Below are 24,781 nucleotides of genomic sequence, written 5' to 3'. Positions count from 1 at the left end.
TTGGGGCTCTGGTGAGGGTTCGGTGACCCCTCCTCAAGGGGGGGTACTGTTGTGAATTCCGTTCTCGGGCTCCCTCCTGTGGTCATGAGTGGTACTATGTGAGTTCTGTTCTTGGGCTCCCTCTGGTGGCTTTTAGTGTTACGGCTGGTCTGTAGCTGGACTCCAGCTGCCTCGTTTCCTGCTAGGCTTTCTGTCTATTTAACTCCACCTGGACCTTTACTTGTTGCCTGCTGTCGTTGTATTCAGTACTGGTTCAGATCTCTCTGGGACTTCCCTTGTGACCTGTCTCCTCGTGGAGAAGCTAAGTTCATGCTAGTCTATTTTTGCTCATTGCTATTTGAAAATGTTTCTCAGTATTTGATGAGTTCAGTCCAGCTTGCTTATGTGCTATTCGATTGCTAGCTGGAAGCTCTGGGGTGCGGAGTTGCGCCCCTCACATCGTGAGTCGGTGTGGGGGTCTTTTTGTATTCTCTGCGTGGATAATTTTTGTAGTATTTTATACTGACCGCACAGATTCCTTGCTATCCTCTGACTAGTTATTAGCGGGCCTCATTTGCTAAAACCTATTTTCATTTCTATGTTGGTGTTTTCCTCTTAACTCACCGTCATTATTTGTGGGGGCTGCTCTCACTTTGGGGAAAATTTCTCTGAGGCAAGTGAGGCTTTGTTTCTCTCTAGGGGTAGCTAGTTTCTCAGGCTGTGCAGAGGCGTCTAGGCTGAGTTAGGAACGCTCCACGGCTGCCTATAGTGTGTGTTGATAGGATCAGGATTGCGGTCAGTAAAGTTCCCACATCCCCAGAGCTTGTCCTATGTTTTGGTTTACCTATCAGGTCAGTTCATGGGTTCTTACCACCAGAACCATAACAGTCTCCTTGCTCTATGGTTCAGCTTAGCTATATCGGCGAGCTGCGCATGTCTATATAGTTAAGGGTAGCATAGCTCAGGGTGGGCCCCTCTGAACGCGGGGTCTGGGGCAACTGCACTCTCTTCCCCATCCCCCCCAGGTTTGTAGGTGCGCTCTCTTGCATAGCCGATTGGAACACAAGTTCTTAGGATGTTTTTTATATCATGCACAAAAAATATAGTTCTTACCGATAACGGTATTTCTCTGAGCCCATGACAGCACCACGGAGAGAGGGAATCCACCCACCAAGGACAGGAAACCTACAGATAAAAAGGCGGTACCACTCTCCCGCATCAGTTGTTTACTAGAGAACGATGGGTGTTGTGAATTCTGCTCTTGGGTTCCCTCCGGTGGTTGTTGGTAGTAATGCAGTTGTCCCTGGGTTGCAGTCCTGGGCAGGTGTCCCTGCTGATTGCAGCTCTGACTGGGATATTTAGGTGTGCAGGATTCATTAGCCCTTGCCAGTTGTCCATTGTTCTTGGAGGTTTTGCATCTCTGTCTGGTTCCTCCTGCCCTGCTGCCAAATCGGCAAAGATAAGTGTCTGGTTTTGTTTTTGTAGCACACATGCTGTGTGCTTTACAATTCAGTACTATTCAATGTTTTTTCTTGTCCAGCTTAGACTGTGTTTGGATATTTCAGTCTAGTTGGATTCTCAGGAGATGCAGATATACACTCACTGGCCACTTTATTAGGTACACCATGCTAGTAACGGGTTGGACCCCTTTTGCCTTCAGAACTGCCTCAATTCTTCGTGGCATAGATTCAACAAGGTGCTGGAAGCATTCCTCAGAGATTTTGGTCCATATTGACATGATGGCATCACACAGTTGCCGCAGATTTGTCGGCTGCACATCCCTGATGCGAATCTCCCGTTCCACCACATCCCAAAGATTTCATGTTGTTTACGCCAAATTCTGACCCTACCATCCGAATGTCGCAGCAGAAATCGAGACTCATCAGACCAAGCAACGTTTTTCCAATCTTCTACTGTCCAATTTCGATGACCTTGTGCAAATTGTAGCCTCAGTTTCCTGTTCTTAGCTGAAAGGAGTGGTACCCGGTGTGGTCTTCTGCTGCTGTAGCCCATCTGCCTCAAAGTTCGACGCACTGTGCGTTCAGAGATGCTCTTAGGCCTACCTTGGTTGTAACGGGTGGCGATTTGAGTCACTGTTGCCTTTCTATCAGCTCGAACCAGTCTGCCCATTCTCCTCTGACCTCTGGCATCAACAAGGCATTTCCGCCCACAGAACTGCCGCTCACTGGATTTTTTTTCTTTTTCGGACCATTCTCTGTAAACCCTAGAGATGGTTGTGCGTGAAAATCCCAGTAGATCAGCAGTTTCTGAAATACTCAGACCAGCCCTTCTGACACCAACAACCATGCCACGTTCAAAGGCACTCAAATCACCTTTCTTCCCCATACTGATGCTCGGTTTGAACTGCAGGAGATTGTCTTGACCATGTCTACATGCCTAAATGCACTGAGTTGCCGCCATGTGATTGGCTGATTAGAAATTAAGTGTTAACAAGAAGTTGGACAGGTGTACCTAATAAAGTGGCCAGTGAGTGTCCATTCCATGTCTTTAGTTAGATGGTGGAATTTTTGTATTATCTGCTGTGGATATTTTTAGGGTTTTAATACTGACCGCTTAGTATTCTGTCCTATCCTTTCCTATTTAGCTAGCGTGGCCTCTTTTGCTAAATCCTGATTTCTGCCTGCGTGTGTCTTTCCTCTAATACTCACAGTCAATATTTGTGGGGGGCTGCCTATCCTTTGGGGTTCTGCTCTGAGGCAAGATAGAATTCCCATTTCCATCTATAGGGGCATTTAGTCCTCCGGCTGTGCCGAGGTGTCTAGGATGTGTTAGGTACACCCCACGGCTACTTCTAGTTGCGGTGACAGTTTAGGGTTTGCGGTCAGTACAGGTTCCCCCTACTCCTGAGAAAGTCTCATGCAGCTCCAGGGTCACCGGATCATAACAGATGGGAGACTACCGCGTGACCCCTTTTACCGAAGGTAAGGTCTGGAGAGGAGATAAGGTCCAATCTATAGTGCCTATAGAATGTAGAAGGTGATGACCAGGTAGCAGCTCTACATATCTGGTCAATTGAAGCTCCGGCTTTTTCCGCCCAAGAAGCTGCTACTGCTCTCATTGAGTGAGCCTTGACATCTCCCGGAACGGACATTCCGCTTGACGAGTATGCCAGGCTGATGGCATCTGTGATCCATCTCGCCAAAGTGGCTTTGGAGGCTTTTTTCCCCTTCCGGGGACCCTGAAAGCACACAAAAAGAGAGGCATCCTCCCTACTCTCTCTGGTGGCTTCTATGTACTGCATGAGGCATCTCCTGACATCTAGCGTATGTAATGATTCTTCCTCTCTATTTTTAGGGTTGGGACAAAAGGAGGGAAGAGATATCTCTTGATTTCTGTGGAACCGGGATGCCACCTTCGGGAGGAATGCTGGGTCTATTTTGAGAAAGACTCTATCCTCTAAGAACTGTGTGTAAGGAGGGTTAGCTGATAGCACCTGTATGTCGCTAACTCTACGAGCAGATGTGAGGGCGACGAGCAGGGATGTTTTGAGGGATAGGAATTTCAATGGGATATCTCCTAAGGGATCGAAGGGAGGTTTAGTCAGGGCTTTAAGGACCAAATTTAAATCCCATTGAGGGGTAACTTTTACTGGAAGTGGTCTCAATCTACCCGCTGCCCTGATGAACCTGGAAACCCACCGGTTCCCTGCCAAGTCATAATTAAAAAAGGCTCCCAATGCCGCCACATGGACTTTAGGGTACTCGTGGCTAAGCCGATCTCCAACCCGTTTTGTAGAAACTCTAATATGGACTTAAGAGGGACCCCTTCCCCTATTTTAATGCCCGATGGTGAAAAAATTTTTTTCCATATCTTCCCATACTGCTTTGTTGTAACCAGTTTCCTACTTTGTAAAAGCGTGGCTACCAGCCCTGGAGAGAAACCTCTGCTTTCTAGTAGCTTCCTCTCAAATGCCAAGCTGTCAAGTGTAAGCTCGTAACTTGTGGATGGTGGACTGGGCCCTGGGAGAGTAAGTTTGGGAGGTCTGGGAGTACCCACGGGTCGGATATCGACATTCTCCTCATCCAAGAGAACCAAGGCCTCTTCGGCCAGAACGGGGCTATTAAGATCACATGAGCCCCGTCCTCCCAAATCTTCCTCAGCACTGCCGGAATCAGAGCAAATGGGGGAAACGCATAAGCCAGCTGATATAGCCATGGAATCAGGAACGCATCCAACGCCACTGGATTCCCCCGTGGAGTTATGGAGCAAAAAAAGTTTATTTTTTGTTTAGGTTGTTTGCAAAGAGGTCTATGTTGGGTACCCCCCATTTTTTCTGTAATCTGGGCGAATACTGCCTGATTTAGCTCCCATTCCCCTTGCTTTAAACAGAAACGACTCAGAAAGTCTGCTTTGTAATTGTCCGCTCCCTTTATATACAGACTTGTCAGGGATAGAAAGTTGCTCTCAGTTATTTGAAAGATTGACTCTGTTACTTCCATCAGATTTTTGGAGCGAGTACCCCCTTGGTGGTTCAGGTATGCCACTACTACCCTGTTGTCTGACATAACTCTGACATGGTGAGAGTGAAGGGCCCCAAAGAATTCCAGCAGGGCGAACTTGACCGCTAGAAGTTCTTTCATGTTGGAAGATTTTTTTGTTAGAGACGCCGATCAGGTGCCTTGGGCTACTAGGTTGCCCAAATGAGCCCCCCACTCACTGGGGCTTGCATCTGTGGTCACGATTTTTGAAATTGGGGTTACCCACGGGACTCCCTGGGAAAGATTTTTTTTGCGATGTCCACCAGATTAGTGACCGAGTTGTGCGTGGAGATAATCTTAACCGACCTTCTAAATGCCCTCCTAGGGAGACCTCCTCTGCCAAAATTTGCCATTGGAGGTCTCTTGAATGGAGCTGAGCCCATTGGACCGCAGGGATGCATGAAGTCATGGATCCCAAGAGGGACATAGCCTCGCGGAGAGTTATGGAGGGGAGAGCTTGTATCTTGGATACCAGCTCTGTTATTTTTTGTATTTTTTCCCCGGGAAGCCGGCATTCCTTCTTTATGGACTCTAGAGTGAGGCCTAGATATTCCTGGACATGGGAAGGCAACAGTCTGGACTTTTTTAGGTTTATCAGCCAGCCAAACTCCTCTAGAGAATGCATTACTGTTTCTAGCTGATTGCTGCAGTGTTGGGGAGAGGAGCCTATAACCAAAAAGTCGTCCAGATATGGAACAATCAGGGTGTCCTGTTCTCGGAGATGAGCCATTACCTCTGTGATTAGCTTTGTGAATATTCTTGGGGCTATGGCTAGTCCGAAGGGTAGGGCTGAAAATTGGAAGTGGTATAATACCCCCCTGATGTGAACTGCTATCCTGAGAAACCTCTGGTGATCTCTGTGGATAGGGATGTGATAGTAGGCATCCTTCAGGTCCAGGATTATCATGAAACACAGAGGAAACAGCATTTTGATAGATGACTTTATTGTTTCCATCTTGAACGCTTGTACCTCTAAGTATTTGTTTAGGTTTTTCAAGTTTATGATAGTCCTGTATGACCCGTCCGGTTTTTTTCTCAGGGACAGAGGGGAATAGTAACCTTGCCCTCTTTCTTGCGGGGGAACTTCCAGAAGAACTCCCTTGTCCACTAGTCCAATTACCTCGTTTTCCAATGCCAATTGTTCTTCCACTGAAGACCTTGGAGATGTTATCATAAAGGAGGGGCGAGTTTTTTTTTAGAAATTTCAGTTTTAGCCCTGATTTTATTATGCCCAGGATCCATGGGCTGCGGGTAATTTTCTCCCAGGCCGAGAGAAAGCGTGACAATCTTCCCCCCCACCTGGGGCAAACCTTCATTGGGAAGGTTTCTTGTTGTCGCTGGGGTTTTTATTAAAAAAGAATCCTTTATTTTTGTTTTTATTATCCTCCCATTTTTCCTGGTTCCTCCACGGCTTTTTACGGAAGAACCTCTTGCTCCGAAAGGGCCTTCTATAAGAGGGGAAACCCAGGGAGGGAAGGGACTTCTTTTTATCTCCCGCCTTCTCCAGGATGTCATCCAAGGTGGGACCAAACAGGAACTCCCCCTCACAGGGAATGGTACATAATTTTGATTTTGTCTGTAAGTCCCCTGGCCAGCACTTAAGCCAGAGGGCGCGCCTAGCCGCGTTAGAGAAAACTGCCGATCTAGCAGCTAATCTAATAGAATCGGCAGAAGCATCTGCCAAAAATGCGGCCGCCCCCCTCATTACCGGCAAGGTGTTTAGTATGGAGTCACGGGATGTTTTCCCTTTTAGCTGGCCTTCCAGTTGGCCTAACCAAACCATTAACGAACGGGATGTGCATGCGGCGGCAACTGCCGGCTTTAGACCTCCCCCAGCTGCTTCCCAGGAACTTTTGAGAAAGGCATCCGCCTTTTTGTCCATGGGGTCCTTCAAGACCCCCATGTCCTCAAATGGGAGGGCGAATTTCTTTGATGCCTTAGCTATGGCAACATGTAGTTTGGGGGCTTTTTTCCAGAAGGAATAGGATTCATCCTCGAAAGGGTACTTTCTCTTTGGTGTTAACAATGCCTTCCTTATGGGTTTTTTCCACTCCTTTTTGATTAGTGCGGATATTGTCTCATTAACGGGAAAAGCCCTCTTCTTTTTTTGCTCATTATGTCTTGTACTGATCTTTTCGGGTGAGAGTCTACTAACCCCATACTGCTTCTAACTGCTTTAATAAGGCCATCTGTGTCCTCCAAGGGAAAACAACTGCGACCCCCAGAGGAGAAGAAGAAGAGGAGTTAGACGTATCTGAATCCGCATCATCACTGTCTGTATTAGACACCGGAGACGGGGACCTGTGCCTAGTCTTCCTCCGTGTTTTTCCGCTTTTAAGGGATCTAAAGGTGTCTTCTACCTGATTTTTTTATCAGGGTTTTGAGGTCGGCTGCAAACCCGGGAAGCCCTTCGGATACAGTTTGTTGTATACACATGTTACAAAGTCTTATCTCCCAGGTAGTTGGAAGGTCTTCTCTACAAAGGGCACAAATCCTATGCTTAGTTTTCCCTAAGCTTTTCTTCCCCTAAAGTAAAAAGAGACAAATATACCCTTACTGTCACTGACTTTCACGAAGATCACTTACCACCTCACGGACCCATAAATACCGGTTGGGGATGCTCTGCATCTGTCTTTTTGCCAGATGCCGTACTGGACTCCTTGCTATGCTGCGCAATGGCCCGATCTCGCATAATCCCGGCCAAATCCTGCGCGGTCGGCCTCAAGATGGCGCTGCGCATAGCGCGCGTGGGACGCTGCACACTGGAGCCCCCGGATTTTTTTGCAGCTTGTAGGCTGATTTCCGGGAGGAAGAGCACCACTCTCCCCGCAGCCACAGAGGGACCCCCCTGGATTACTGCACATCTTACCCGAGGAGGTGGCTGCGAACTCCCTGCCTCCTCCACCGCACACCCTAGAGGCCCACTAGCCCCAGCGGTGGCACTTCGGGTCACCACACCAGCTTAGGCAGGGGGACCCCCGCTGTCTCAGTCGGACTGATTGGCCCCGGAATCCAACGACGACGTCTCGTCGGTAAGCTGTAGATCTCCCATCAAGGACAGGAAACCAACTGATGCGGGAGAGTGGTACCGCCTTTTTATCTATAGGTTTCCTGTCCTTGGTGGGCGGATCCCCTCTCTCATGGGTGTCAGAGAAATAGTATTTACCAAAACCATAAACATAAAATTCCTAGTCTTGTCCAGGCGCTAAATAAACACTACAGATCCTGGCTACTCATACAGTGGCATGTAAAAGTTTGGGCACCCCTGGTCACAATTATTGTTATTGAGAACAGTTAAGTTGAAGATGAAATGATTTCTTAAAGGCCTAAAGTTAAAGACGACACATTTCGTTTGTATCTTAGGGAATATATATATACCGTATATATATATTTTTTTCAAAATAATAAAAATGGACCGATGCAAAAGGGCACCCTTGGAGATTTGTGTGCACTGCTAAGATAACTTTATCCAAGGTTCCAGATCTTAATTATCCTGTTTTCATTCTCAGGCCATGTGCACACGTTCAGGATTTTTCGCGTTTTTTTTCGCGTTTTTTTCGCTATAAAAACGTGATAAAAACGCGAAAAAAACGCTTACATATGCCTCCTATTATTTACAGGGTATTCCGCATTTTTTGTGCAAATGTTGCATTTTTTTCCGCGAAAAAATCGCATCGCGGAAAAAAAAGCAACATGTTCATTAAAAATGCGGAATTGCGGGGATTCCGCACACCTAGGAGTGCATTGATCTGCTTACTTCCCGCACGGGGCTATGCCCACCATGCGGGAAGTAAGCAGATTATGTGCGGTTGGTACCCAGGGTGGAGGAGAGGAGACTCTCCTCCACGGACTGGGCACCGTATAATTGGTAAAAAAAAAAAGAATTAAAATAAAAAATAGTGATATACTCACCCTCTGATGGCCCCCGAAGTGTTCCCGCCTCTCCGGTGCATGCTTTCTCTTCCATTCCTATAGATGGTGTGGTTCAGGACCTGTGTGACTCACGCGACCAATCACAAGCCGCGACGTCATCGAAGGTCCTGAACCACACCGGCATCTATAGGAACGGACGCCGCTGAGGAGATTAGCTGTCTGCAGAGGGTGAGTATAACCATTTTTTAATTTTTTTTATTATTTTTAAACATTCTATCTTTTACTATAGATGCTGCATAAGCAGCATCTATAGTATAAAAAGTTGGTCACACTTGTCAAACAGTATGTTTGACAAGTGTGACCAACTTGTCAGTCAGTTTTCCAAGCGATGCTACAGATCGTTTGGAAAACTTTAGCATTCTGCAAGCTAATTACGCTTGCAGAATGCTAAAAAAAACCGCGAAAAAAACCGCAAAAAAAAAAAATGCGGATTTCTTGCAGAAAATTTCCGGTTTTCTTCAGGAAATTTCTGCAAGAAATCCGGACGTGTGCACATACCCTCAGATGCACTCCCAGCTTGCTGTGATTGTTTTTTCATGTCGAATCAGCATGAGAAAATAATCTCCGATCTGAGCTGTCCCATAGAATAGCCTAGGGCCGAGTGCTATGGGACATTTTATCTCATAGCCCTCAGCCATGTTATACACTCATGTGAGCGTAAGGCAGAGTTCAAAGAAGATACTCCAAAATGTTTCCGGTTTGGAACTAGTGATAGCCTAATTAGTGCCTGAATAATAATTTATTATTTGTTTGTAATTTGGTTTTATTATGAGTTTTGTCACCATTTCGTACACTTTTCTCAGTTTATTTAAAAATGAAGGACCGATCATTGTATAAATCCTTTAATTCTACTAAGACAGAGAAATTACACTAAGACGAGAACTGCATATAATCCTATCAGAGAGAGTAATAAATTCTTGTAGAGAAAATATGTAAATATACAGGTTGATATTCTTACATAGCATCATATAGTGAGACATCTTTACGGCCCTCTAAAAAAGCCAAGTAGCGCTAGTTTTTGCCTTGCTGACAGTTGGTGCTAGTTTTTCTGCAGTAGCAAATTGCATTGAAGAAACGGCAGTAACAGGTTGCACAAGGGCTGCAGCAGGGCAGGTGTCCGACGCATGACTCCAGCAGCTGGACACATCGCCTGGGTGAACGCTCCTCTCGGGAGGATGCTTCCAGTGACAGCGCCTGAGGGAGGGGAACACAAAATATTTGTAACCAGTACAGGGGATCTACATATCACCATCATTTAAATAGTTGGTAACCGCAGAAAATTAGGACTTGCTAAATTTTTTTGCATGATTTTAAAGGGCAAAAAACGCTTTGCTAAAAAAGTGAGTCTCAAATTTCATGCACATGTTGCTTATTTTTTCCTTGGATTTAAACCACCAAATAGTTTATTAAAGATCTGCAGCATGCAAATTTTTTCAGCGTTTTTCAACCATTTAGATGAATGAATTAAAAAATGCATAAAAAACTCTCATTGTGTGCACATACTCTAACATTTATGTGCCACTTTGAACTATTGAAAGGTGGACAATCATTACCTAAAGACTTAAGTCACAATTCATTATTAGTGTTTTCTAAGTCAATCTTCTTGGAGTATTCATTGACATTTTTTCAGACTTCTTTTTCAAAATAGCGCACGTGTTTCCTGAATTTTCTGCAAAGATCAAAAAGGTTCTTTATTTTTGTCTAGAGGAAAAAGTCACTTGTACCATAAAAATGTTGCATGCTGCTGGTGTCCCAAAATCACTCCAGAGTAGGACTTGAGAGCATTTGTGTAAAAGTTTTTAAAAAATAGAAATTGATAAATCGACCTAAAACCTCTAGAAAATAAGTAATGCCCACAATAAACTAAAAAATACAAATAAACAAGTAGAAAATAGACTTAAAGAAGCAAATTAAATGAAGGTTTGGTGAAAATTATTAACAGACTTGCAATCCCAAAGAATAGATTTTAAACGCAACAATAAATCAGACCGAATATCTATGTTAGAGGCTGATATAACCTAGAACCAAATAGAAAATTAAGTTTAGTTGTTTTTTTTTGTTTTTTTTTACTGTAAAGCTCGTTATAGCAGTGGTGTGAATATATTTAAGGAATGGCTATCACCGCTCTCTCACTGTAATATTTGGAAACTCTTTAGTCCCCATAAATATAACCATAGTTCTACATATATAACATTTGAAAAATGCCTTATTTGTGGCACTAAAAGTGTGTATCGCAAGTACATTTCAAACTTTAAAGCACCCCTGAACATAAGCGTGCTGTACATAGTATTTTTACAGCAATTTTAAGTGTAAACGTATGTACTTCAGATTATTTTGAATATGAAATATGTGGAAAAGTGTTTATATATTTTTTTAAAACTTATTAGCCTCCATAAATATAGAGATTATAAATGTTCTTTAAGGTACAACTACTCTATAGAAACCACAATAAAAGCCACTTACTATTCAAGTCACTTTATCATTGAGGCATAGAGGCATATGCCATTTTTTTCGGATGTAAAAACACCACCCATCCATATATACAACTAGACCATTGGTGTCAAACTCATTTTCACTGAGGGCCACATCAGCATTATGGTTGACTTCAAAGGGCCACTTGTAATTGTAAGGGCTCATGCAGATGTCTGTGCAACATGGTTTGTACACAGACTGGCCAGGAGCTATAAGAGAGCTGTCTCTGGGTAGTAGGGCTAAGAGAGCTGTTTCTGGGTAGCAAGTATAAGAGAACTGTCCCTGCAGAGTAGGGCTAAGAGAGCTGTTCCTGTATAGTAGGGCTAAGAGAGCTGTCCCTGGGTAGAAGGGCTAAGAGAGCTGTTCCTGGGTAGTAGGGATAAGAGAGCTGTCCCTGGATAGTTGGGCTAAGAGAGCTGTTCCTGTGTAGTAGGGATAAGAGAGCTGTCCCTGGATAGTAGGACTAACAGAGCTGCTCTTGGGTAGTAGAGCTGTCCATGGTAGTGGAGCTAAGAGAGCTGTCCCTGGGTATAAGGGCTAAAAGAGCAATTCTTTGGTAGAAGGGCTAAGAGAGCTGTTCCTGGCTAGTAGGGCTAAGAGAGCTGTCCCTGGGTAGCAGGGCTAAGAGATCTGTCCCTGGCTAGTGGAGCTAAGAGAGCTGTTCCTGGGTAGAAGGGCTAAGAGAGTGGTTCCTGGGTAGTTGGGCTAAAGACAGCTGTCCCTGGGTAGTAGCGCTAAGAGAGCTGTTCTTGGGTAGTAGAGCTATGAGAGCTGTCCCTGGGTAGTAAGTAGGGATGGGCGAACCCGAACTGTAAAGTTTGGGACCGTACCGAACATGTAGTGTTTCAATGGGAAACCCGCGTTACAGTTCGGGTCCAGATCAGGTTGTTAAAAAATACTGAATATTAATAATAAACATTAGGATTAAACTTACCTGTCCAGCGACGCATCCTCCCATCCCACTGTCTCCGGGCCACATCTGCTTCCGGAGCTGCCCATTACCTTCTGCCGGTATTCACTGCACTCTGCAGTCTTCAGCTTTTCCAGCAGTGTTTGTGCGGTGACGTCATTGCTCGAACACTGCCGGAAAAAGCCGAAGACTGCCGAGTGCAGTGAGTACTGCCAGCAGTTAATGAGTGGCCCCGAAAGCAGATGCGGCCGGGAGACAACGGGACTGGAGGACGCGTCGCTAGACAGGTAAGTATAATTCTAATGTTTATTATTAATTTTCTGCTTTTTTTACAGCTCCCCCTCCCCATCCCATATATGTAAAGTCCGAGTTTGGGGTTCGAACGCAAGTTCATGTCATGTCTGGCCCGGATCTCGAACTTTACCAAAAAAAAGCTCAGGTGAACCTGTCGATCATGAACATCGGGGGGTTTGCCCATCACTAGTAGTAGGGCTAAGAGAGCTGTCCCTGGATAGTAGGGCTGTGAACTGTCCCTAAGTAGTAGCGCTAAGAGAGCTGTCTGAGTAGTAGGGCTAAGAGATCTGTCCCTGGCTAGTAGGGCTTAGAGAGCTGTTCCTGGCTAAAAGGGCTAAGAGACCTGTCCCTGTGTAGTAAGGCTAAGAAAGCTGTCCATGGTAGTGGGGCTGAGAGAGCTGTCCGGGGTATAAGTGCTAAGAGAGCAGTTCTTGGGTGGAAGAGCTAAGAGAGCTGTTCCTGGCTAGTAGGGCTAAGAGAGCTGTCCCTGGGTAGTAGGGATAAGAGATCTGTCCCTGGCTAGTGGGGCTAAGAAATCTGTTCCTGGGTAAAAGGGCTAAGAGAGCTGTTCCTGGGTAGAAGGGCTAAGAGAGCTGTTCCTGGGTTGAAGGGCTAAGAGAGCTGTTCCTGGGTAGAAGGGCTAAGAGAGCTGTTCCTGGGTAGAAGGGGTAAGAGAGTTGTCCCTGGCAAATAGGGCTAAGAGATCTGTTCCTGGGTAGAAGGGCTAAGAGAGCTGTTCCTGGGTTGAAGGGCTAAGAGAGCTGTTCCTGGGTATTAGGGTTAAGAGAGCTGCCCCTTGGTAGTAGAGCTAAGAGAGCTGTTCCTCGGTATAAGGGCTAAGAGAACTGTCCATGGTAGTGTAGCTAAGAGAGCTGTTCCTGAGTCAAAGGACTAAGAGAGCTGTTCCTGGGTAGAAGGGCTAAGACAGTGGTTCCTGGCTTTTAGGGCTAAGAGAGCTGTTCCTGGATAGAAGGGCTAAAAGAGCTGTTCCTGGGTAGTAGGGCTAAGAGCTCTGTCCCTGGCTAGTGTGGCTGAGAGAGCAGTTCCTGGGTCAAGGGGTTAAGAGAGCTGTTCCTGGGTAGAAGGGCTAAGAGAGCTGTTCCTGGGTAGTAGGGCTAAGAGAACTGTCCATGATTTTCAGTCTAAGAGCGCTGTCTCTGGGTACAAGGGCTAAGAGAGCAGTTCTTGGGTAGAAGACCTAATAGCTCTGTCCCTGGGTAGTAGGGCTGAGAGATCTGTCCCTAGCTAGTGGGGCTAAGAGAAGTGTTCCTGGGTAGTAGGGCTAAGAGAGCTGTCTCTGGGTATAAGGGCTAAGAGAGCAGTTCTTGGGTAGAATAGCTAAGAGATCTGTCCGTGGGTAGTAGGGCTGAGAGATCTGTCCCTGGCTAGTAGGGCTAAGAGAGCTGTTCTTGGGTAAAAGGGCTAAGAGAGCTGTTCCTATGTAGAAGGCCTAAGAGAGCTGTCCCTGGCAGTAGAGCTAAGAGAACTGTCCCTGGATAGCAGTGCTGTGAGCTGTCCCTAAGGAGTAGGGCCACATCAGCATTATGGTTGACTTCAAAAGGGCCACTTGTAATTGTAAGACCTCATGCAGATGTCTGTGCAACATGGTTTGAACACGGACTGCAATGCACAAACTGGCAAGGAGCTATAATAGCTATATATAACCTTTTAATATGGACATACAGGTTCTGGTCTACTTAAAATAGCAATAACGGTATGTCTTCTATGGGCATTGTCTTCTTGTTTCTTCTGCACAGACGTCGGCACCTGCACAGAAGAAACAAGAAGCCAATGCCCATAGAACGGCGGAAAGGTAACGTGGAATATCATAATTACAGGGCGAAGCGCGTGACAACCACTGGCCGTCACAGGGTACTGTGACGCTGATGGGAGGCAACAGGTACGCTAATGAAGACCGGAGGCAGAGTTTTCTTCCAGGCACCGCACGCCCTGGAGCCTGGAATAATGCATTAACATAAAGGATTAAAAGATGCTTTCTGCACAACAAGAAGGCAGATATGAGATATACAGGTATGACTATTTTAAGTATGCTATAACCTGTGTGCCCATATTAATAGGATAGGTTAGTCCAATGGGGTGATAGATTCCTTTTAAGAGAACAATCCCTGGAAAGTAGGACTAAGAGAGCTTTTCATGGGTAGAAGGGCCAAGACAGCTGTTCTTTGGTGGTAAGGCTAAGAGAACTGTGCCAGAGCTCAGGGTTCAAGATGGACTGTTCTCTGTGCTAAATACTGGCTGCGTCTGCTCTGATTCAAAGATGAAACCACAAAAAAGTGCTGGCTGACTGCATTCACTGCACTCATAGTTTGTGCTGGCTAACTGCAATCACCGTTTGTGCTGGCTGGTTGCGTTCACTGCAATTACTGACTACGATCACTGCATTCACGGCTTGTGCAGGCTGACTGCTATAACTTCATTCACTGTTTGTGCAGGCTGACTGCGATCACTGTTTGTGCTGGCTGACTGCATTCACGGCTTTCACCATTTGAATTTCTTTGGAACTTGATTGTGGTGGCTTATCCACCATCCGGACTATCCTGCGTTGCAACCTCTCATCAGTTTTTCTCTACCGTCCACGTCTAGGGAGATTAGCTACAGTGCCATGGGTTGTACATTTCTTTATTATGTTGAATACCGTGGACTAAAGGTACCTTCACACTAAACGATATCGCTAGCGATCCGTGACGTTGCAGCGTCCTGGCTAGCGATATTGTTTAGTTTGACACGCAGCAGCGATCAGGATCCTGCTGTGATATCGCTGGTCGTTGATTAAAGTTCAGAACTTTATTTGGTCGTCAGACCGGCGTGTATCGTCGTGTTTGACACCAAAAGCAACGATACCAGAGATGTTTTACACTGGTAACCAGGGTAAACATCGGGTTACTAAGCGCAGTGAAGGAAGCGGACGCCTGGGGACGCGAATGTAAGTATGTACTGTTTGTTTTTTTTACATTTTACGCTGGTAACCAGGGAAAACATCGGGTTACTAAGCGCGGCCCTGCGCTTAGTAACCCGATGTTTACCCTGGTTACCCGGGGACTTCGGCATCGTTGATCGCTGGAGAGCGGTCTGTGTGACAGCTCTTCAGCGATCAAACAGCGACGCTGCAGCGATCGGCATCGTTGTCGCTATCGCTGCAGCGTCGCTTAATGTGAAGGTACCTTAAGGAACATGAAGATCTCTGGAGATGGACTGATAACTTTGAGATTGTTGATATTGTTCAACAATTTTAGTTCTCAGACAGACAGTTCTCCTGTTTCTGTCCTCCATGCTTAATGTGGCACACACAGGAACATAATGCAAAGATTGAGTCAACTTCTCCCTTTTTATCTGGTTTTAGGTGTGATTTTCATATTGCCCACACCTGTTACTTGCCACAGGTGAGTTTGAACCAGTATCTCGTGCTTGAAACAAAGCTGTGTACCCACAATTTTGGAAAGATACCAACAATTTTGTCCGGCCCATTTGAGGGTTTTTGTGTGAAATTTAGTGATGAGCGAGTGTACTCGTTCCTCGGGTTTTCCCGAGCACGCTAGGGTGACGTCCGAGTATTTTTTAGTGTTCGGAGATTTAGTTTCCATCCCAGCAGCTGAATGATTTACAGCTACTAGACAGCTTGATTACATGTGGGGTTTCCCTAGCAACTGTGCAACCCCCACATGTACTCAGCCTGGCTAATAGCTGTAAATCATTCAGCTGAGGCGATGAAAACTAAATCTCCGAGCACTAACAAATACTCGGAGGTCACCCTAGTGTGCTCGGGAAAACCCGAGAAACTAGTACGCTCGCTCATCACTATTGAAATTATGTCCAATTTGCCTTTTTTTCTCTTTTTTTTGTGTTGTTCCAATACTCACAAAGGAAATAAACGTGTATAACAAAACATGTGTAATTGCAATAATTTTCTGAGAGAAATACTTCATTTTCTCAAACAATTTCAAGGGTGCCAACACTTTTGTTCATGAATTTAAAATTACACATAACTGTGTAGGTCACATATTGTACCAATAAAGTAATCACGTAGGCTTGTCTATTGAGGTGTCCAGTTACATCTGACACAGTACCATTGTTGAAAAGTGAGAAGTTACATTAAAGTGGCCCAAGAGCCGCAGGTGGTTCTTAAAGAAGCACTCTCATCAAAATTGTAATCCTCTTCATAGATTCATAGAATGGTAGAGTTGGAAGGGACCTCATGGGTCATCTGGTCCAACCCCCTGCTCAATGCAGGATTCACTAAATTATCCCAGACAGATGTCTGTCCAGTCTCTGTTTGAAGACTTCCATTGGAGGAGAACTCACCACCTCTCATGGTAGCCAGTTCCACTTGGTGATCACATTCACGGTCAAAACGTTTTTTCTAACATCTAATTTGCGTCTCCTCCCATTCAGTTTCATCTCATTGTTTCTAGTCTTTCCTTGTGCAAATGAGAATAAAGATGATCCTTCTATAATGTGACAGCCCTTGAAATATTTGTAGTCCGCTATAAAGTCTCCTCTCAGTCTTCTCATTTGCAAGATAAACATTCCAAAATGCTCTAACAGTTCCTTATAGGACGTTCTCTGCAGTCTGGTCACCAAAATTATTGCTCTTCTCTGTACTTGCTCCAGATTTTCAATGTCTTTTTTAAAATGAGGTGCCCAGAACTGGACACAGTGTTCCAGATGACCAAAGAGGAGTAAAGGGGGATAATTACTTCACGTGATCTAGACAGTATGCTTCTCTTAATGCAACCAAGAATGGTGTTGACCTTTTTGCAGCTGCATCACACTGTCGACTCATGTTCAGTCTCTGATCTATTAGTACACTCAAGTCTTTTTCACACGTGCTTTTGCTTAGTCCTATTCCTCCCATTCTGTGTATGCTTTTTTCATTTTTCTGTCTCAAATGTAGGACTTTGCATCTCTCCCTATTAAAAACCATTCTGTTAGTTGCTGCCCACAGATCCAGGTTCTTTAGATCTTTTTGAACCCTCTCTCTTTCTCTTCTCTAGTATTAGCTATCCCTCCTAGCTTTGTGTCATTAGCAAATATTATCAGTTTATCCTCAATTCTTTATCGATATCATTGATAATGATGTTGAACAACACAGGGCCCAGGACAGGGCCCTGTGGTACCCCACTTCAGACATTCTTCCAACTGGATATACAGCCATTTATGACCACTCTTTGGGTCCTTTGGGTTATGAATCCACCTAACAGTTGCCTTGTCCATTCTATACTTGGTAATTTTTTTCAACAAGTATAGTATGAGATATTTTGTCAAATGCTTTGCTGAAGTCAAGATATACTATATCTACAGCATTTCCCTGATCCACCCAGTCAGTGATTCTGTCATAGAAGGAAATTAAGTCTGACATGACTTATTAGTTATAAACCCATGCTGGCTCTGGTTAATCTTTTCTAAATAAGTGTTTTCCAGTCTCGGTAAGGTGCAGTCCATCTCTAACAAGTAGTCCATCGTAGCATCCATCTCTAGCAAGTAGTCCACCGTAATGGTAATTCACTCCGTGATCCAAAAATTGCTGATGGCACCATTGATGTAGCCAGTTGTTTAACGGTAGAATCTTATTCCACCTCCTTGTTTCATGGCCATCCACTCGAAGGATGGATGAGAAGACCACCTGCAATCATATTATATAGCACTGTGTACTTACAATTGCTCGTTTTCCCTTTCTACCAAGTGAATTCTTCTCTTTTCCATTAGGTCTATGACATCACGTGATTAAAAACTGACGGGCTGACTCGTTCTAAACTCTGTAGAAACAGGAGGTCAATTTTCCCTGCATGAGTCATTGCAAAAGTCCCTGGCAGGGGGAGGAGGGAGCAGCGGGGTCAGGAGTTAAAGAGGGAAATGATTCCTGCATGGACAAGATATAGTGGGGAAAATAAGTATTTGATACACTGCCAATTTTGCAGGTTTTACCACCTACAAAGAATGGAGAGGTCTGTAATATTTATCGTAGGCACACTTCAACTGTGAGAGACAGAATCTACAAATAAAAAAAAAAACAGAAAATCACATTGTATGATTTTTACATAATTAATTTGCATTTCATTCCATGAAATAAGGCTACTTTCACACTTCCGTCGGTACGGGGCCGTCGCAAACCGTCGGCCCGACGTACCGACGGACGTTGTGCTAAATTTAGCACAACGTGGGCAGCGGATGCAATTTTACAACGCATCCGCTGCCCATTGTGGTGAGCGGGGAGGAGGGAGCGGAGTTTCGGCCGCGCATGCGCAGTCGAAAATGGCGGACACGTCACACAAAAAAGTTACATTGAACGTTTTTTTGTGCGTCGCGTCTGCCAAAACACCTCAATGACCAGAGGTATTTTTGATTTTGCATTTTAATTTTTCGCTCTCCTTCTTCCTAGAGCCATAACTTTTTTATTTTTCCGCCAATATGGCCATGTGAGGGCTTATTTTTTGCGGGACAAGTTGCTCTTTTGAACTACACCATTAGTTTTAACATGTGTCGTGTACTAGAAAATGGGAGAAAAATTCCAAGTGAGGTGAAATTGCAAAAAAAAGTGCAATCCCACACTTGTTTTTTGTTTGGCTTTTTTGCTACGTTCACTAAATGCTAAAACTGACCTGCCGTTATGATTCTCCGGATCATTACGAGTTCATAGACACCAAACAAGTATAGGTTATTTTTTATCTGAGCGGTGAAAAAAATTCCAAACTTTGTTAAAAAAAAAAATTGCGCCATTTTCCGATACCCATAGCGTCTCAATTTTTTGTGATCTGGGGTTGGGTGAGGGCTTATTTTTTGCACGTTGAGCTGACATTCTTAATGATACCATTTTGGTGCAGATACGTTCTTTTGATCACTCGTTATTGCGTAATTCTGGCATTTTGACTTTTTTCTCGCTACGCGGTTTAGCGATCAGGTTAATCTTTTTTTATCGATAGATCGGGCCATTCTGAACCCGGCGATACCAAATATGCATAGGTTTGATTTTTTTTATTGTTTTGTTTTGAATGGAGTAAAAGGGGGGTGATTTTAACTTTTATATTTTTTTATTTCTTTAAAAACATTTTTTTTACCTTTGGCATGCTTCAATAGACTCCATGGGAGACTAGAAACTGCCACAACGCGATCCGCTCTGTTACATAGAGGCGATGATCAGATCGCCTCTATGTAGTAGAATTACTCACTTGCTATGAGAGCCGACCACTGGGTGATGCTCATATCAAGCCGGCAGTGACAACCATAGAGGTCTCCAGGAGACCTCTGGTTATTATGCCAACGAACCGGTGACCCCCGATGGCCGGAAGTGCGAGTTAAATTCCGCTGTTAGCATTTAACAGCGGCATTTAACGGGTTAAATCAGGTCACGTTTCCACCCGCGGCTGTTCTGGGCACATGTCAGGTGTTCAAAACAGCGGACATATGCTGGGAAAGATGTGGCCTCACCGCCGGAGCCCACATCAAAGGGAGGGAGTCCGATATTGGCGTACTATTACGCCCGATGTCGGAAAGGGGTTAAATATAGTTGCTAGAGCCTTTGGGTCTTCGGGCCTACATCCGCCTCCCTTTTTGCTTTAACTGTCACATGGTGATTATCCAGTTGAATTGACAAGAGATACTAATATATCGTAGAAATTAAATCCTTTGTATGACCTGTAGAAGAAATAGTATGTATTAGGGGATGATGTTATAAGCTAAGATCCATCAGACCTGGTTGAGCATGTTGGATTTGTAGGTATTGGTAAAAAGTGTTACGCAATAAATTAAATACGTCTTGGCACTGTTGAAAACTTTTAAGGACAGAGTTTGTAATTAAATGTTCTATCGACCAAATCCTTTTTGCTCCCAATCAGAAAAACTCTTTAACTCTGATACATCACCCAAATTGGGTTTACTCCATAGTGGTGTGTATTTGGTGAATCACTTAATACCCATGAGTTTCTTTCCTCTGTCCCATACACAAACGCCAATATAGGAGTAAGAAGATTCCCTCCAGGAGAAATCCCAGACTCCTTAAGACATAGAGGTGAGGCCCATTTTATATTCTGTAAAATAAGAGAACCTTACTTGCCCATGTCATCTCTACTTTCCCATCCATGGAGGTATTGTATTGGGAAGCAATAAAATATAGCCATGGATCATCCTTATTACACTGAAGAGTTTGTAGTTTTTTTCGAGCATGCTGTTTACACCATATTAATTCTCTGAACATGGTTTGTACTTTACAGTATATGGGGGGAGGAAGTCAACAGGGAGCGTTATGTGGCACATATAACAATTGTGGCATAATGATTATCCTGATAAGATTTCCTCTACCTATAACTGATAGCGGGAGTTTCGACCAAGCGTTAACCTTAGTTCTAAATTTATCTAACAAAGGGTCTTCGTTTATTGTTCCATATTCTTTACGCTTGGTACTAACATTTATTCCCAAGGATTTAAACTTGTCTACATTTTGTAACGGAGATTGTTCCACTATTGGAGAATGGGGCAGAGGATCTACTGGCATCAGGACAGATTCATTCCAATTAATTATTAAACCTGACAACCTTCTGAACTGTATTGTGATTGACATTATTGGGCTGATTGAGGATGTTACGTTATCTATAAAAACTGGCATATCATCTGCACAGAGACTAACTTCTCTATTTCTCCACATTTAAACCCAGTAAAATGTCTTGACTCTCCGAGTTGACATGCCAAGGCTTCAATAGCCAGGGCAATGAGAAAGGGCCACAACGGACTTCCTTGTCTTGTGCCCCTCTATAATGTTAAAGTCTCAAAGAGTTGGCCATTCACTCCAATTTTAGCAATGGGGAGAGTTATAACAGTTGGGTTAAACCAATGTTGTAAGGACCAAAGCTCATATTTTTCAAAACTGCCCAAAGGTAACTCCACTGTACACTGTGAAATGCTTTGGCAGCACCAATGACATACCGTAACCGCCCTTGTACCATCTTCCTGAAGAATTGACGTCTCATATTTATAGCGGTAGATGCATTTGGCATGAATCCAGATTGGTCCTCATGTGCTACTTCTCTAATAACTTTAATCAATCTATTGCCTAAAACCTTAGCTAGTAGTTTACTATCTACTGGGAGCACACAGATTGGCCTATATGAGTCAGATTTTGACATATCTTTCCCGAACTTTAGTGTTAAACCTATTATGGCTTCATTCATAGAATCTGGTAGGGAGCCTATTTTCTTGTGCCTCCTTAAAGACATCTAAGAGCTTTGGCAACAGTACCTCTTTATTGAGTTTATAAAATTCTCCTGGGAGACCATCGGCACCGGGTGCTTTCTCTGTCATGGTTCCCAATGGCAGGGGAACGTCAGGACACATAAATAACGAACGAGCTCTTGGGTGATGGAATCTCGAGCTGACCGTGAGCTAAACCTACCACACAACTAATAGTGGCCGGGGGGCGTGCCTACGTTTTATCCCTAGACGTCTCTCGCCAGCCGGAGAACTAACTTACCCTAGTAGAGGAAAAAACAGACCTGGCTTACCTCTAGGGAAATTCCCCCAAAAAGGAGACAGAAGCCCCCCACATATATTGACGGTGAGTTCAGAGGAAAAGACATACGCAGTATGAAGGTAGGTTCAGCAAAGCGAGGTCCGCTTACTAGATAGTAGAAAGATACAAAAGGGAACTGCACGGTCAGCTGAAAACCCTTTTAAAATACCATCCCGAAATTACTTTAAAACTCATGTGTCAACTCATGACACCGGAGTGGTAATTTCAGCCCACAAGAGCTTCCAGCTACAGAGAATGACTTAACTGTAAACTGGAACAAAAATGCAAACAAACTTAGGACTAAGAGTCCAACTTAGCTGATCAGTAGTCTAGGAGCAGGAACATGCAACAGAAAGGCTCTGGTTACATTGATGGCCGGCAAGGCAATGACTGAAGAGCAGGATTAAATAGGAACTCCCCACTACTGATGAAAACAGGTGAACTGAGAAAGAAAACACACCCGAGTCACCAGTACCACTAGCCACCACCAGAAGGAGCCCAAAAGCAGATTCACAACAGTACCCCCCCCTCAAGGAGGGGGCACCGAACCCTCACAAGAACCACCAGGGCAATCCGGATGAGCCCTATGAAAGGCACGAACCAAATCAGAGGCGTGAACATCAGAAGCAGTTACCCAAGAATTATCTTCTTGACCATAGCCCTTCCACTTAACCAGATACTGTAGTCTCCGTCTGGAAATACGGGAGTCCAAGATTTTCTCTACAACATACTCCAATTCACCCTCAACCAGCACAGGAGCAGGAGGCTCGGTAGAAGGAACAACCGGCACCTCATACCTCCGCAACAACGACCGATGGAAGACATTATGGATAGCGAAAGATGCCGGAAGGTCTAAACGAAAGGATACAGGGTTAAGAATCTCCAAAATCCTATAAGGACCGATGAACCGAGGCTTAAACTTAGGAGAAGAAACCCTCATAGGAACAAAGCGGGAAGACAACCACACCAAGTCCCCAACACGAAGACGAGGACCAACACGACGACGGCGGTTAGCAAAATGCTGAGTCTTCTCCTGGGACAACTTCAAATTGTCCACCACCTGTCCCCAAATCCGATGCAACCTATCCACCATAGTATCCACTCCAGGACAATCCAAAGACTCCACCTGACCGGAAGAAAAACGAGGGTGAAACCCCGAATTGCAAAAGAAAGGGGAAACCAAAGTGTCAGAACTAGCCCGATTATTGAGGGCAAACTCTGCCAACGGCAAAAAGGCAACCCAGTCATCCTGATCCGCAGACACAAAACACCTCAAATAAGTCTCCAAGGTCTGATTAGTTCGCTCAGTCTGGCCATTAGTCTGAGGATGGAACGCAGACGAAAAAGACAAATCAATGCCCATCCTAGCACAGAATGCCCGCCAAAATCTAGACACGAACTGGGTCCCCCTGTCAGAAACGATATTTTCCGGAATACCATGCAAGCGAACCACATTTTGAAAAAACAGAGGAACCAATTCGGATGAGGAAGGCAACTTCGGCAAGGGTACCAAATGAACCATCTTTGAAAAACGGTCACACACCACCCAGATGACAGACATTTTCTGAGAAGCAGGGAGATCAGAAATAAAATCCATAGAGATGTGAGTCCAAGGCCTCTTCGGAATAGGCAAGGATAACAACAATCCGCTAGCCCGAGAACAACAAGGCTTGGCCCGAGCACAAACATCACAAGACTGCACAAAAACTCGTACGTCTCGAGACAGGGAAGGCCACCAGAAGGACCTAGCCACCAAATCCCTAGTGCCAAAGATTCCAGGATGACCTGCCAACGCAGAAGAATGAACCTCCGAGATGACTCTACTGGTCCAATCATCAGGAACAAACAGTCTACCAGGCGGGCAACGATCAGGTCTATCCGCCTGAAACTCCTGCAAAGCCCGTTGCAGGTCTGGGGAAACAGCAGATAATATCACCCCATCCTTAAGGATACCTGTAGGTTCAGAATCACCAGGGGAATCAGGCTCAAAACTCCTAGAAAGGGCATCTGCCTTCACATTTTTAGAACCTGGTAGGTATGAGACCACAAAATTAAACCGAGAGAAAAACAACGACCAACGCGCCTGTCTAGGATTCAGGCGCTTGGCAGACTCAAGATAAATCAGATTCTTGTGATCGGTCAATACCACCACCTGATGTCTAGCCCCCTCCAGCCAATGACGCCACTCCTCAAAAGCCCACTTCATAGCCAAAAGCTCCCGATTACCAATATCATAGTTTCGCTCGGCGGGCGAAAATTTTCGAGAAAAGAACGCACAAGGTCTCATCACGGAGCAGTCGGAACTTTTCTGCGACAAAACCGCCCCAGCTCCAATCTCGGAAGCGTTGACCTCAACCTGAAAAGGAAGAGCAACATCAGGCTGACGCAACACAGGGGCAGAAGAAAAGCGGCGCTTAAGCTCCCGAAAGGCCTCCACAGCAGCAGTGGACCAATCAGCAACATCAGCACCCTTTTTAGTCAAATCAGTCAAAGGTTTAGCAACATCCGAAAAACCAGTTATAAATCGACGATAAAAATTAGCAAAGCCCAAGAATCTCTGAAGGCTCTCAAGAGAAGTAGGCTGCGTCCAATCACAAATAGCCCGAACCTTAACAGGATCCATCTCAATGGAAGAAGGGGAAAAAATGTACCCCAAAAAAGAAATCTTTTGAACCCCAAAAATACACTTAGAACCCTTCACACACAAGGAATTAGCCCGTAAAACCTGAAAAACCCTCCTGACTTGTTGGACATGAGAGTCCCAGTCATCCGAAAAAATCAAAATATCATCCAGATACACAATCATAAATTTATCCAAATATTCACGGAAAATGTTATGCATAAAGGACTGAAAGACTGAAGGGGCATTTGAAAGACCAAAAGGCATTATTAAATACTCAAAATGGCCCTCGGGCGTATTAAATGCGGTTTTCCACTCATCCCCCTGCTTAATTCGCACCAAATTATACGCCCCACGAAGATCAATCTTAGAGAACCACTTAGCCCCCTTTATTCGAGCAAACAAATCAGTCAGCAGTGGCAAAGGATACTGATATTTGACTGTAATTTTATTCAAGAGTCGATAATCAATACACGGCCTCAAAGAGCCATCTTTTTTAGATACAAAGAAAAAACCGGCTCCTAAGGGAGATGAAGAAGGACGAATATGTCCATTTT

At 44.7% G+C, this 24,781-nt stretch overlaps 1 protein-coding gene across 1 annotated transcript in view; it reads right to left on the bottom strand.

Annotated features, from left to right (window-relative positions):
- Positions 1–9,237: 9,237 nt before the first annotated feature.
- The window catches only part of AGRP (agouti related neuropeptide), a 28,878-nt gene continuing 13,334 nt past the window's right edge, over positions 9,238–24,781 (bottom strand). The window contains exon 4 of the mRNA XM_077292746.1: positions 9,238–9,605. Within this exon, the coding sequence (XP_077148861.1) occupies positions 9,423–9,605 (183 nt within the window). The 3' untranslated portion in view covers positions 9,238–9,422. The remainder of the gene's footprint in view (positions 9,606–24,781) is intronic.

This window comes from Ranitomeya variabilis, chromosome 2 (assembly GCF_051348905.1).
Source record: "Ranitomeya variabilis isolate aRanVar5 chromosome 2, aRanVar5.hap1, whole genome shotgun sequence".
NCBI classification, from domain to species: domain Eukaryota; kingdom Metazoa; phylum Chordata; class Amphibia; order Anura; family Dendrobatidae; genus Ranitomeya; species Ranitomeya variabilis.
Note: the sequence above shows the minus strand (reverse complement) of the source record. Positions and strands in the feature narration are given on the sequence as shown.